This window comes from Meleagris gallopavo, chromosome 10, assembly GCF_905368555.1.
Source record: "Meleagris gallopavo chromosome 10, MGAL_WU_HG_1.1, whole genome shotgun sequence".
Taxonomy (NCBI): domain Eukaryota; kingdom Metazoa; phylum Chordata; class Aves; order Galliformes; family Phasianidae; genus Meleagris; species Meleagris gallopavo.
The window spans coordinates 11,705,210-11,719,934 of NC_139413.1; the positions used below are offsets into that span (position 1 = coordinate 11,705,210).

General features: G+C 36.8%; 1 protein-coding gene across 3 annotated transcripts in view; it reads right to left on the reverse strand.

The window, feature by feature from the left end:
- The window catches only part of PALMD (palmdelphin), a 47,694-nt gene that overhangs the window by 13,879 nt on the left and 19,090 nt on the right, over positions 1-14,725 (reverse strand). The window contains exons 2-4 of one of the 3 annotated variants that reach the window (XM_085231997.1): positions 10,585-10,630; positions 7,121-7,201; positions 3,803-3,933 (exon numbers count right to left, since the gene is read on the reverse strand). In XM_085231997.1, the coding sequence (XP_085088123.1) occupies positions 3,803-3,933; positions 7,121-7,201; positions 10,585-10,629 (257 nt within the window). In that variant the 5' untranslated portion in view covers position 10,630. Of the gene's footprint in view, positions 1-3,802; positions 3,934-7,120; positions 7,202-10,584; positions 10,808-14,725 lie in introns of those variants that run through there. The other 2 variants (XM_019618495.3, XM_019618496.3) reach the window with 2 other exon arrangements.

Below are 14,725 nucleotides of genomic sequence, written 5' to 3' on the forward strand. Positions count from 1 at the left end.
ACCTGCTTAACCTCCTAGCTCTGAGAGAAGTTTTCATGTGACTCAAGGTATGTTCTCTCTTCATTCTTCATATTTAAAATCAAATATTCTTGCTGAACTTCTTTGTATAGCATGAGGATAAAAGCCGTCAAAGTCTCTAAGACATACAGATTACTTAGTAATGGGAATAAATATAACAATATTGAAAATGTTTAAAGGCCTTGCTAGGAAAAGAAACATCTAAACTGTTCTTATAACTTCAGCAACAGTCGTATAAACTTCTTTTCCACTGCTGATTGTTTAAGTACTGTTTCCCCATTGTTAACTCCATGGTCAGGAATTAGTGCATTTCTGCACTGATTCTCATTTCCAGGATGCAGATTTTTCTTGTGCTCTGTCTTGGCTGTTGTTTTGTGCACTTTTTTCTGGTGACAATTAACACTAATTATTTTCTGTTTGCTGTACTGCAAAACACATTCATGACAGAAGGAAGTGCTTGCTACGTAGCACTTTGTTGTACCTGGGAGGTTTCTTATTGTAAAAGTGAAGAATGTCATTTTCTGTTATGTTTTCGGTTATTTTTTTCCATTTTATGTTCATCAGTTGTCTGATGCATTTCACTCCAAATAAATCTGAGCTATTTCTAGAGGTAGGAGTCATTTCAAGGAGGAAGCAGAGTGGGCGAGCTTGCCAGGAGAAGCTTGTAGGGAAGACAAGTTAGTTGGTGATACTGATATTAACAGCAGCGGTTGTGGAAATATTTAGTTAACCATGGAGAAACAATCAATCTAAAAATAATATGAAACATTCAGAAGTTTCATTAAGTTTTCGTAGAAAAATAAACAAACAGTGTTTATAGTAGGAAGAGAAAGGCCAGCATATGCAATCAAACATTTAACATTTAATGTACAGTTATGCAAGTCAGTTATTTCATTTTCATCATTATTTACATTGCTGGTTTATGGTTGGAATCTCAGCCATCTAGATACAAAAACATTGTTTATGTTTTCATTTGCCCAAAGTAGCTGTGGATGTTCCATCTTCAGAGATGCCCAAGGCTGGGTTGGATGGGGCCGGGGGCAGCTTGATGTGGTGGGTGGGTGGTGTGGGACCAGCCCACAGCAGGGGATGAGAACTAAACGGGCTTTAAGGTTTGTTCTGACCCAAGTTGTGTGATTATGCAGGAAAAGATGCTTTATGCATTTCTCTTAAGTGCAGGATTATAAATAAGAGGCAGTTAAACAAGTAACAAAACAAAACTGGCATCCCTGCATTTGACCTACAAGGAAAAGGTGGTTTTTTTTTTTCCAGACAATGTCAATCAAGTCTCTGGCAAAAATTCAAGTAGGGATGTATCAGACACATTCCTATAGTTAGGCTAGTACAGGGTTAGGCATATATCAGGTTCACGAGCTCAGGAACTTCACCTTATACTTGTTTGGTGTAACTTGTGTGGTTATGTGATGCAGTACTAAGCAGGCAGCCTTCCCATTCACAGTGAGTCTGCAGCCAGCCCTTGAAATCTCACATTTGTGTGTGCATATGTACATACATATGTAAAATATACATGTCATTTAAGCAAGCAGTCAAGTACAAATGAATGGCTTGGCACTCTTATTTTTCTTTCCTTAAAGCATAAGTGCATTTAGACTCTTTTCAATGCCTTTGGCCACCTTCTAAAGTATTTAGAAGCTTCTAATTCAGGTAAACTTCAGAAATGTATTATCCTTCTCAACTCCAATCTGGAATTAAAACGGAGAAACTAAAATTTGCCTGATGTTAATGTACCTCTACAAATTAAAGGAGATTTTCAGTTTTGAAGTTCTAGTTTGATTACTGTTTTCTATTTGTAACTGTGATAAATTCTACTCGGGCTATAAAAAGCTTATATGGTTGCATTCAGAAAAGTAAGGCTTAATATGGGTGCAGATTAAAACTAGAAACAGTGCAAATAGAAATTAACAGTACCAAACTAAAGACAAAACAACAATTACAAGCATCAAAAGACTCTTCAACTATAGCTGGAAACTCAGGATTCTGAGAGATGTTGCAATGGCATTATATATGACTATATATGATCTTCAGCACTTTTTGCTGAATTCTCTTGATTAGTATCATAGGATGGTTTTCAAGTCTCAAACCAGCATTCCAAGTCTTCCCAGAAATAGGATGGGAGGACTTGCTGCCAATGTTACTAGGAGGCAGCTCAATTACAATGATTTGGGTCATTGTAATGAGCCCCTAAAGTATGTTATCAGGTAACAGATTAGACTTAAATGCTGGAGATTAGTACCTTTCCTGATGAAATAAATACTTCAGTGCTCATAAGGAGATGCATGTAGCAGAAGTCTACACCATTGAAAAGGAAAACTTTTGAACATTTACAGACCTCCACTGTAGCAGCATTGCTTATTTTCTTAGGTATCATCAAATTAATTGGCAGCAGAGTGGATTATATTTTATTCTGCTGATATCCTTCCCACAGCAATCCACACACCAAATCTGGTTCATGACTTCAAAAAAACAAACCCTCCTCACCAAAATTATTAGTGCACAAAGGAGAGTTTGGCTAAATATCCAGCTCTTACTCAAAGTCATAGGATTTTTTTAAAATCTAGCCTATCCTCCTTAGTACTCAGAGAAGCGCTGAACTGCCAGTGGGCTGGTGCAGAGCAGCTGCCGGCTCTGTGCAACTTCCCTGGCACTCTGAAGCCAGCCTTTCCCCACACAGCTCCTTTTCCTGGTGATCGCACTGTCATGGGGACTCATCTCGCATCTTAATAATCACCACCTATGGGGATGTTTTCTAGAGCACACTGTCTGTTTTCTACTGCTGCAACAAAAATTCTGCAGAGGCACCTGAAAAGCTCTGTTGATAAATGTTTTCTAGCAAGAAGTCTGCTTAATTATAGGACAAACCAGAACCAGAATTATAATTTGCATTAGAGAGAGGGAGGTGACAACTTTGCCAAAATGTGTAGGAGGACAGTGGGGGGAGAGTATGGAGGAAGGCGCCACTGAACTGAAAGAATAAGAAATAAGGGTAATGATTCTTTTCTGAATCTAAAACAATAGAAATGTTTCCACTTGGCAGTGGTTGCTAATGGAAAGTACCTGTCGGTGTGCCTGGATCTGGTTTGTGTATTGAGCCTTACCGTTTTTGGGAAAACTACCTTTGTCTAAAAGCATCCACAATTACATCCATAGTAAATAAAGGAAGGAGATGTGGGACTGCCTGTGTGGTTCAAATTCAGCCCTGTGTGGGAGGGCAGCATGATGGAATGAGATTTATAGTGGCATTATTATCAAGGTAATAAGACCACCTTCACTGCAACAGACTTCTGGGGTTAAAGTGAGAACACAACTGTATGGAAGATATGCAAGAAGAAGACAAGTGATAGACAAGCTAGGCAGCTTGTACTGTTCAGAAGTGCTGAGTTCTGGAAGAAGTCAGATACAAAAAGCTGTGCAGGATCTACTGAAACAGAACTTCTTACGTGAATTACTGTTATTTTGAAATTTTGATTTAATAATGTCTATCTCAAAGTGAAACCACACTTGTGGCCGGCTTACCATCAAGTACAGCATGACGAAAGGAATACTCTTCAAAATATTGTGCAGTTTAAGAAAATTCACAACACAGAAATCTATGTAGTGTGGACTTAATTTTAGTTGACCGGAAAATTGATCAGATTGCTTTATGCTGCTCATCAAACCACTTCTATTTAGCCCTTACTGACACTGTAATCTTTTGCAAGGAAGAGAGAGATTTTTAAGGAAGGACCATTTTAACTCAGATAGAGGGGCAGCGGTACTGCCCTACCTGGAAATGTCATCTTCCAGCTCACGAGTTTGCTGTTGGTCCTCTTGATTTTGCTTTTGCATTTCTTCCTGCTCTTTTGGAGTGAGAGAACTGAAGCCATCCAAGAGCCATTTTTCTCGTAAGGCCTTTTTCTGATGAGGAAAAATAGAGTTGTACTTTAAAAACTGGGCTAGTCAGAAATTTATTTTATTTGTCTTGCTGTCATAGATGTGTTTTTGTGCTGTATCTAGCATAAGGCAAGTGGTGATGGGGCAAGTGCCACTGAAAAAAAAAAAAAAAAAAAAAACCAACTAAAAACACCATGTTTCAACTTTGACTTAAATTCAGTAAGAACACTGTCAAATTTCATTTTTTCATCCAGTGAAAAAGCAGAGGGTATCAGTTGCTACCTGTAGCAGATTAATATTTCTGAAGGTAAGAGCACCACTTAGTAAAGCAGTAAAGCAGATGTTTGGGTCAAAACAGAAGGCTTCAGTCAGAAGTCACCTGGTTCCTTGGCTGATGGGTGCTACACAAATGATGAGAGAGGTGGGAAAAGATGAAAAGCTTCTGTAAATGAGATTGTATGGGATGGGGAGAAGAGATCTACAGGGAGTTAGTGATGCAATGGTATCTCCTGAGGTTTACAGAGAACTTGGGTAATTAAGTATTTTATCTGGTGAAGATGGGACTGAAAATGTGAAGCCTGTGATGTTGATATCTGGTTAACGTACCATCAGACCTTCTATGTGTTTAGAATCCCTACTCTTGGGTCAATCCAGAGGTCGCATATCTATGTTCTGATCTGTTTAGCACCTGTGGAGATTTTTGTATAGTAGTAGCTTGTGTCTTGCATGTGTATGTATACAGTCTAGCTAAGTAATCTGTCTTCAGATTCTGAAAAATCTGGCTGTACGCACTGATTCTTATGGCTATTCCACAACATCAACAGTTGCATGTGAAAGTAATTTGATAGTTCAGTTACTTTTGGGGAGAGAAATATTAATGGAGATAAATTTCAAATTGGTAGGCTAGAGGTTGTAAGCCAAGCTTTCTTTCTCTTTTCCCTTCCTTCAGTTAACTTGAGAATATAAATCCAGGTCTGCCTTGGGGAAGAAGAGCCAGAGCTCTTCAGTGAAACTTCTTCAATAAGAGGGAAAATGCGTGCACATAAGGCTTTTAATTAACTCTGATTTCTCTTTGCATTTTAGATTACTTGAGCTGTCTGATACCATGTTTTTGTTTTTTCCTGTTTATCCCTCTATGTAGCTTTGTTAATTGTAGGATAAGACTGAAGACTAAATTGGATTTTGACTATTGCAGCTTTGAGGAAGAGCGTTGCCCAGCACTAGCGAGAAGTCTGTGTTACTCTCATAGCTGCTTGGAGGGGTAGCTGGGGTCCCTACCTGCCTCCTGCACACTGAATTATTTAGAACATTTCTTCCTTGTCTTTTTGCTGTGAGGTTTCATGTGAGGTTATCACTGAGGGCCAACTGGTGATGGAGGATGCATATGGAACCTTGCTGAGTTAAATGCATATTTTCTACTGGCTTTGTGCATGACACAACTGTTCTGATAGAAACTGCAGATATAATAGTCTTGTTGGGAACCGTGGCGCTCCTTGGTAGTATTATTTTGCAGCAATTAGGAGCAATATTTACAGACACGCTAGCCCTGCAAGACAGTATTGTCTCACAATGCTGGATCCTAGAATATCTGCAGGAAGCAGAGGCTGCTCAAGAATTCAGTCTTGAGCCTTGACTCTGGGTTTCCTTGGCAGCCTTTTCCAACTTCATGGCAATGGTATTTTAGGCTCAGATGAAAGTTGCAAATATTTTAATAGGGTGGTTTTACCTGATCTGGTCGGTGCTTGTAATTTGGTGTTGGTATAATTCTTATTGATCACAAAAAATACCGCTCTCCCAAGTCAGAGGGAGCACAGCTATCTTCTCTGAGTCAAAGTATAGATTTTAGTGATAAGAAGTACTCCTGGAAATGTGAGGTTTTAATTCTGCTTGGAACTGGAAGTTTTGTTCTGCTGACTCAAAAAATAAATCTGATTCCTTGTGAAAACTGCAGCAAGGCTGGTACTGTAGTCCTCAGAAACTCAGAAACTGATAACATCCATTGAAATCAAATCCACTGAAATCAAATCAATAAAATGTGTATTTCAGGTTAGACCCAAGAAAACAAATTCCCTAAATGCAGATGTAACACACTGGTGTTATTTTTGCATTTTCCTAGAATAGTTTGCTGCTGCTCACAACTACATATCATGTAATCCCGCAAATTTTCTTAGCTGCTTCTGGAAGAGTGACACATTACATAGCAGAAACACTCTTTGAACAACATAGAACTTTTAGGTGTTTGTCAGAGAGGGTTGCTCTGTGGAAGCACTGGCACAGTGGTGCTGTCAGGTTTTTATTTTTCTGCTGACAGCATTTCCTTCTGCTGTAAAGCATCTTCAGTGCAGTACTAGGTTGTGCGTGTTTTACCATGTTATAGCTCTAATATGAAAGCACATTTCATGCAGGTCTTGTAACTTTCAAGGAAAAAGATGCTTATACACTCTGATCTGACAAGACCATGGAAATGTCCAGAATTCTGGAAAGTGATCCTTCTCTTCTGTGGTTCGTTGTCACAGCTCATGTGACTAATGTGTGCAAATTCTATGAATGATGTCCTTTCTCATTGGCTTGCCTGTCCCAGTAAACTAACATAGCATAACTTGGCTTGACAGAAAAGAGAGGGTAGATGAAACCTGGGAGCAGGTGTCTGTTTTGAAGGGGATTATGTTTTTAAATATGCTCAATGAGATGTGCCACACCCTAAATACTGCATTCTATGTCTTTCTTGAAAAACTTTATCTCCTCCTACATAATAGTGTATTTAAAATATCATATCTTGCCTATTTCTAGAAACAAAAATAGGATTTTTTTTCCTTCTCCTTCTGCCTGAAAATAAAATAGTGCAATTATACCTCCTGATTATGCCATTTTCCATACTAAGTGAGGTTGCTGTAGTAGGATTAGGGAGTGAAAATATCCAGTCTGAGATGTGAGGCTTAATTTTCAGCTGTGAATTTTCTGGTTTGGATCTCATTTTATACCACAAAAGTGACTGAGTAACATTAGCTTTTAAGTATGATTTTTATTTATTTATTTATCACCAAAACTTGATGCTTATTAGAATCAAATGGAGTCCTGCCAAGATTTCAGAAAGCCCTGAAAATTTGATAGTAAAAGCATGACTTAAATGCATGGAGATTTGCATTCCAAAACTCTTATTCAAGTTGAACAACTTAAAACTGTCTTTAATTATATAAACCCAGCAACTTACCTTTAAATGCTGGTGTTTCAGTTTCTCTTCTTCTATTTTTCGACGTTTCTGTGCAATTTCTTCTTGCAGTTTTCTTTTGTCCTACAGTTTAAGAGAACAGAATGGTTTACTTGTTGCTAAAAACAGTATGGCTTGTTTGTTAGGATGATGAGAATGAAGACTAATGCATCCCTCTTAAGAGACAGTTTATCCAAGAGCTGATGTTTTGGAGATATATAATCTGTTCTTTGACCTTCATGCCTTTCCTTAGGAAATATTCCTGATCTCAGTGTATAATTGGACTTTAAATAACTGATCATTAGTTGAGTGAAGCATGACAAGAACTTGTATTTACAGACTGATACAATATTTAAAGAAAGTAAAGTCTTGGATAAGGTTTCATAGGATAGTTTCTCTGGATAGGCAGAGAATGAACTCTTGATTTATGGTATTAAAAACATTCCAAGTTAATTTAAATGTTCAATAAATACTAGTGGAGATTTGTGCTAAGAGTCTGCAGCTTGAAATGCAAAGTAGTACATAAAAATACTGCACTGAAAGAAATTATTTTGAAGGCATCTGCATGATAAGTGAGTGTAAAATTAGAAATCTGTTCAGTAAAGGGTTCTTTCGTCTGTTCTTCTTGTTAGAGTGATATACTACTTTTCCATTCTGTATTTTTTCTCCTTAATTTTTCTACTTTTGTCCTTCGGTGTTCTAGCTGTATTTTAATCTGTATTTTTCCTAGTACCTATTACACAATTATCCATACAAAATAGATTGAAATATGTTGTCTTTTGTATAGTTAGTCAAAGAAAGCTGAAGATCCAATGCCAGAAGCTAAATTCAAAAGATGTAGAGCATGCAAACCCTGTGTTGCTAGAATAAATTTTAGAACGTTACATGACACTTCCTACAGTGCACTCTGTGAAACATAGTCTACAAATGACATCCTGCTGTACAAAGTTTTGACTGTTCATACGGTGCAGTAGATGTTTGCCCCTATGTACCTAAGGGATCCATGCTTCCTCTGAACTCCACACTGTGTTCCTGAATGGAAGTTCACTCATGCTCTTGGGTTAATGTGGCCATGATTTACTTATTTGGAAAAGGCTGCTTCGTTGCTTTCCTTCTGTTGCTCATCAATGTAATTTAAAGCTTGATCTTTTGTCCTAATTTTCACTCCTACTGAAACATGTAGGACTTCTTCACTTTTGATTGTAAAGAATCATGTTTCAAAGTGGGCCTTTCTGAAAGAAACGGAAACGCCTACGGACAGGTGTCTTTCTGGCTATCTTGTGTGCCAAGTCTGCAAGTTTGTGGCACCCTTCCATGGCTATGCCTATGTTGGTGTGCTTGGTCCTATAGCAGATGACATATGCTATTAAAGCCAATAGAGCAGCTCACGTTCTAGCAAACATGTTTTGCTTTCATGTCGTTTTCAAGAAATGGTGCTTGGTTACAGAGAGGTCTTACCTGGAGGTATGGACGTGCGTGTCTAGTGGCGTAAGACAGCAGAAATATTGTAATTAAAATCTTTAAGTGTTTCTACTGTTATTCATTTTTCCTATAAAAGGAGTATTTGAAAGAGGATTGCGCCAAGGGTTCTTCTTTGTTTTTCCTCAACTTGTTTGTTTGTTGCAAGCAAACACTATGGTTTTATTTTAAGATATGACAGTCTCTCCACGATGAGAGCACATGGGAAGCTACATAGAGAAAGTGTTTCTTTCCAGAGCATGAGAGGTATCAAAATTTGGAAACAATGGGTTTTTGCTTATTGCTGTGCTACACACAGAAGATATCAAAGAATTTGAAACACCCTAGTGGCTGTGAGAGTCATATGCTGTAAACAAGTCAGACACTTAACAGCAGAAACCAATCAGCTTTTAGTGAAATTGTTGTCTACTGCTAGGTATACCCAAGTGCCCCTTGGTATCCTCTTTTAGATCTTACACAATGAACATTTTGAAGGTAGCTCTTCAGATTTTAAGATAGGTTGTTTGGGATAAATCTTCCTAAAGCCATGGAATAACTTGCACTCAAAGCGTATTATTTTCTTACACAACTCAAACTGTTGATTCTCAAAGCTGATGATAACTTCTTTAAGCTCTTTCATTTCTGCAGTATGCTGAAGCAAATACCCTGAGTTCTTTCAATTAAATGTTCCAAATTGATGGACATCTACCAAATTAGAGAGCAAATAGTTTATGCAGCAGGTGTAATAAATGAAGTTGTGGCCAGAATCCAAGCATGAATTCCTGTAAGACACTGGAAGCTGCCATAGGCTTCTAATTTTATATATATATGTATAAAATCCAGTATTCCTCTGGTAGCAAAGTTGCAGCCAAAGGATGCTAACCTTGTTATGTGCACAAAGATCCTTGGCAGAGTGCTGCCCCTTTTGTTCTGACAGATACCAGGAAGTATTAAAATACTGCAAGGCCTTGATTTCTCCTCTGCAGCTCTAAAACATTTCTTATCTTTTAAGCCCATACACTAGAGACAAAGTCCAGGTTAAGAGTTGGGTTTAAACACCATTAGAGTAAACAAACAAAATTCTCTAACCAAACACCTCCTCCCCCCCCCCCCCCCCCCAAAATTTCAAATGATCTTACTGTGGGTTTCAATCAGTAAATATGATAAATGGACCTACTTGTTTTTCATCAATTGTTATCTATTAAAAACAATCCCAATCTTATTCAATTCCTGTAGATACTGAGTTCTCACACCTTTCAGTTCTAATAAGTTTTGCTTTTAATTTTGCCAAATTCTATTTAATACTTTGGCAATTGAATAGTTTGGAGTGGAGATGAAATCAGAGGAGAATTTGGATTTAGCCATTGATTTTCAGAGTCAACTGATATATACATATACATATATTAATAACTCAGTAGTTTATCTAAAACACAGACTTCTGAAGTAGATTCCCCTTCAGAAACAGAAAAGATTTAAGTCTTCAGCTTTAATTTCACTCAGCCCTTATTTTTCTCCCTTTGGAAAATGACAGGTAGGAATTTGCTTAATTTGAGCTTCTCTTTTTTTTTTTTCTTTTTAATGTAGAGCATCAGTTCAGCAATTTTGTTTAATTCCACAATGCAGAAAGGAAAATCTTTCACCTTTCTATTTTGTAAGATAGTAAAACTGAGTAGTTCTGGAATTCTCTATCTGCCTTTTGACCTGCTGTCCTTCAAGCAAACATTTGATTGTGATGATAGTATTTTAGACTGTCCAGTAGCAGCTTGTACACATACTTTCACTACTTTAAATTCAATTTGAAAGTGTAACACAATCAGTAGTAAGATCAGTACAGGCAACTTAGCTGTCTTGGATCAATAGCTTATAAACCAGGATCAAAATGAAAGAATTTCCAGAGAATGTATTTTTTCTTTCTGATATGAAACATTCTTCAGGAAATGCACAGTAACTCATTAATACATTATTTCTAAGCTGATTTTTAAAAGCAAGTTATAACTATAAGCACTTACTGTTATGGCCTGGAGTCTTTCCTTCAGCAATTCAGTTTCCTCCATTCTAGAAATCAAAAACAGACAAGTAGTGGAGAAAAACAAAATGAGACCATAAGCAAAAGCCTCTTGATGGGGCTGCAAAAAACAGCTGAGGTGATTTAATCCAATTCCAGAGCAGAGGGAAGGCAGAATTTTTGACTTTTCAGGAGAGTCCCTGAACAGACGAGCAGATCAGTCCAGACAGACGCATGTAATGAGGGTGTGTAGAAGAGGCAGACGTGAAGGGTGCTGGCATGAGTTGACTGACAAGTTGGAACAGTGGAGCACAAACCCTTTTCCTTCAGAAGCTGCCAACTCTTTGTTTTAATGCTCTGTTAGAGTGCCATTGCTTCTTTAACTGTTAAATGCCCAAAACAGAATCTGCCAGGGCTGTGGCAGAAGTATTATTATGTTTCTATTTCTTTCTTTCCTTTCTGCTTGCCTCTGGTGGCAAGCAGATATTTTGAACTTAAGTATTTTTATTTATTGTGAAGCTTGTTTTACCTGTAATGTTTTAAGCTGTTGTAATGCTAGCAGTGTAGCTGGTGTGGGGTTTGTAGAGATAGCACTTTAAACTTGACTTCCAAGATGGATTTTTAGAGAAGCTGTATGCATAGCTGGAATAAAGTTTTACAGATACTAATGAAATGAATTTTAAACAGTCAGCTGTAACGTTGAATGCTAGTATTAGCTGAGCTGTAATTGCTCAGATTATCTCAGACTCAGTGGAAGCTTTGTCTAAGTAAGGATTTTGGGATCATCATTTCAGTGTCTAAAACAACAGTGCTGTGTTAGGTGACTGCAAAATGACTCTCACACTGAATTTCCATTCTGCTGACTTGATTTTTTTTTTTTTTTTTTCTGCATGCTTCTGCTGAAAACTGCATTATGCTCCTTAAAGGAAGGTGTACATTCTGACCTTTCCAATTCCATGAGTGGGAGTTAGCCTCCCAACATCAGCTTAGGAAACTTGCAAAACAAGTGGAACCGCCTATAGTGAAATCCAGTTGTGGAAAAAGTACTGACATAAAAGCAAGATGAAGATAAATTCAAACATCATGAAGTTGTAATGTGAATCTGGACGCTCTTACTCTCAGTATCATGTAACTTAAGTATTTACAAGGGTGCAAGGACACCAGTATGAGAGTCAGCATGTTTTTTTTTTTTTTTTCTACTAATACATTGAGATGACTGATCTCAGCAGGATTGGATGAGGTGTTTTACTTTACATGTCACTCTTGGCAAATCAGGCTCATTACTAACAAATTCTCTAAGATGCTATGAGATTGAATACCTGCAGTTACATACTCATAATCCAACATGAACAAATATTTAATTTCCATTTCCACCTTTCTGTTACGCCATCCCCAGTTCGTGTACTGAAGAGACTCCTCCACACAGAGACTAAGGATGCGTTAATGTTTTGTTTCTGCTGTGATCTTCCTTGAGGATTTGTTCAAACATGCAAGACCTCATGCTTAATTCTCCAATGAAGATTATTATTTTTTGTAAATATTAATATATGCTTCACTTGCTCAGCACCTTAAATTTAAAAAAAAATTACCACATAAAAGCAAATGAGAAGTTCAAAGGCGAATGTATTGAGTTATATCAAGAGCTAGATTACATGGAAATTTAAATTTATTTAGTTCATGGATTTGAGAATAAGTTCAACCACTCTACTGAATTAAAGATACTTTTGCTACAGAATTCAGTAGAAGCTTTCTGTTTAATCTTTCTTGAATGAGTATGGACTTCATTTCTTTTGTTCTTTAAAGTTCATCTTAATATTGAAGTGCTTATGTGGATTTCAAAGTGTTTAAGCATAGTTAAAGCAGCAAATGAATACATCAGGAATAGAGAAGTATATTATTATCTGTTCTGATATAAATGGGATTCAGTTATCAGTGCATGAAGAAATGAGACCAGTTTTACAGGATCAAAATTAAAATAAATGGAATTATATTGCTTTGAATTTCTATGATCTAAAGTATTTTATTTTTGAAGTGTAAGATTAATAACTTAAATATTAAAAAAAAAAAACACCTTACTTACAGATGTTACTTATTTACAGACCAGAAATTTATTTAATGTCATTCCCTAAACTGAAACATAGGTTTTTTTAATAAATCTGAAGAAGGTTATTTAAAGCCCTCTTAAAATGTTTTAAATCATATATGTTCTCTTGCTAGGTAGGCTCTGTTGTTCACTCAGTAGGTTGTTTTCCAGTTATCTTAATCCTATTTGAAATGGGATTTATGTGCAAGAGAAGAAATGGACCAGCTGTCACTCTGTCTGCTGCTTAAGCCTGCATCACCAATGGGAGTATCCACAGGGTCATGTTGTCAGATGAGTGAATACTAACAGCTGTGTTTTCAGTAGGCAAGATTCATTAACCTGTGTTTCTGTAACTGGCAATTGTATTTTTCCTTGATTATCTGAGTTATGCAGAAGATGTTTATTGTATGGCTGTGTGATACAGGTTGTATTTTTGTGGCTTCATGTCTTCCCTTGTTCACTTTTATTTTGTACTGGATGCCTAATACAGGATTGATAGTGAGAATGCAAAGCATGTGGTAAAGCAGTTGAATTATGAAATGAAACACAAAAGTGGGCTTAAATGTAGGAGAATGGAATATCAAAAATCCAGAAGTAGGACTACAGAAGAACTATCTCAGTAGGAAATGCAGATTATATTGTTCATTTCTAGAGTAAAGACTGAATATTGGCACACTGAAATCCCTTCTCTTCAGAACTGATGCAGCTGTCCCTCTGTAGGCTGTGCCCTGTGAACAAAACCATCCTCAATTCTACTATTAATTGTCACACTGATTTTCTTTGGAGGAAAAAAAGTCATTAACCTAAGGTAACGCCTGTATGAATTATAGATTATTGTAGTAAACTGTTCCTTCTAAGAACAAACATCTTGTTAAAGGTAAAGAGAAGCTTTCTCACACCTTTTGAAAAATATGTGCAAATGAATAGCATTGAGATGATTGTTACCTGTTGGAGACAGAGCCTGTACTTTTTGGAACGATTGGTTGCTAATTTCATGATTCACCTTTTTGTACATCTTAAACTGTTTTGCTTCTTGATGAGTTGCTTTTGTAGAGCTGCTTCAATAATTCCTTTTTCTTTTTAGGAATAGAAAAAGGGTCTCTGTTACACAGCAATGAAGTGAATTTAGTATTCTTACAGTGAGCAAATGCGCTGTTGCTCTGCATGTAGCCTTGAATTTCTGACAGCGGAGGGATGGAGAGGGGATAAATTTTATGGAAGGTCCCTCATTGAAAATGCCATAGCTTTCTGTAAATTAACCCAAAGCCCTGGTGTTTGAGATGCCTCAGTTGATTGAGGTGTGGTCTCTAATGTTCAGAGTTAAGATTTTGCTTTTTAAAGTTGAAAAATATCCCAACAAGAATTAGAAAAACTGAAAATCTGGAAACTTGTGCTTATTCTTGATGAAGTAGGTATAAATGCACGGCTAACATATTTAAGCAATTTTACCTGGAATTTTTGTTAAAGGCTTTCTTATTAGCTGTATTCTATTTCGTAGCATTTCCAAAAGGATTGAGGTTCATTTGTTTTATTCAAATGCTGGTTTAATGTCTTCAAAGCTGAAGGCGATTTACACCATCAGTCTGCAAAGTACTTCCAGCTGGTTCAGTCAGCAGTGTGTTAATGTTGCACAATAAGGAGAAAACAGTGTCAGATAAGCTCTGCTGGGTTCATTGTGGTGCTAATTTTCTTGATTAGAAAGTGTAATAGTACTTATGGATGGAAAACTTACCCATCTGTAAATGAAATACATGAAATTGAGGGACTTCAGTAGCAGCACCCATTGCATTACATCTGTTTTACTTTAAACTGAAATCTTTTATATTGTCAGACATTCATAAAATTGTAAATGTTAAGCTAAACTGATAGGTGCTTCATGGAATAATATCTGTTCTTAAAGGAGAAAAAAGCTTTAAAATGAGAAGAACCTAGAGAGATAAAGAAAGTTGAAAACTATCCCAGAATGTAGTATTTCATATCTGAATACATATAGGCATACATGTATATTAGCAATTAGTAAAGATACTTGGTATCTTTATAGGAATATGTATAGATGTAAATA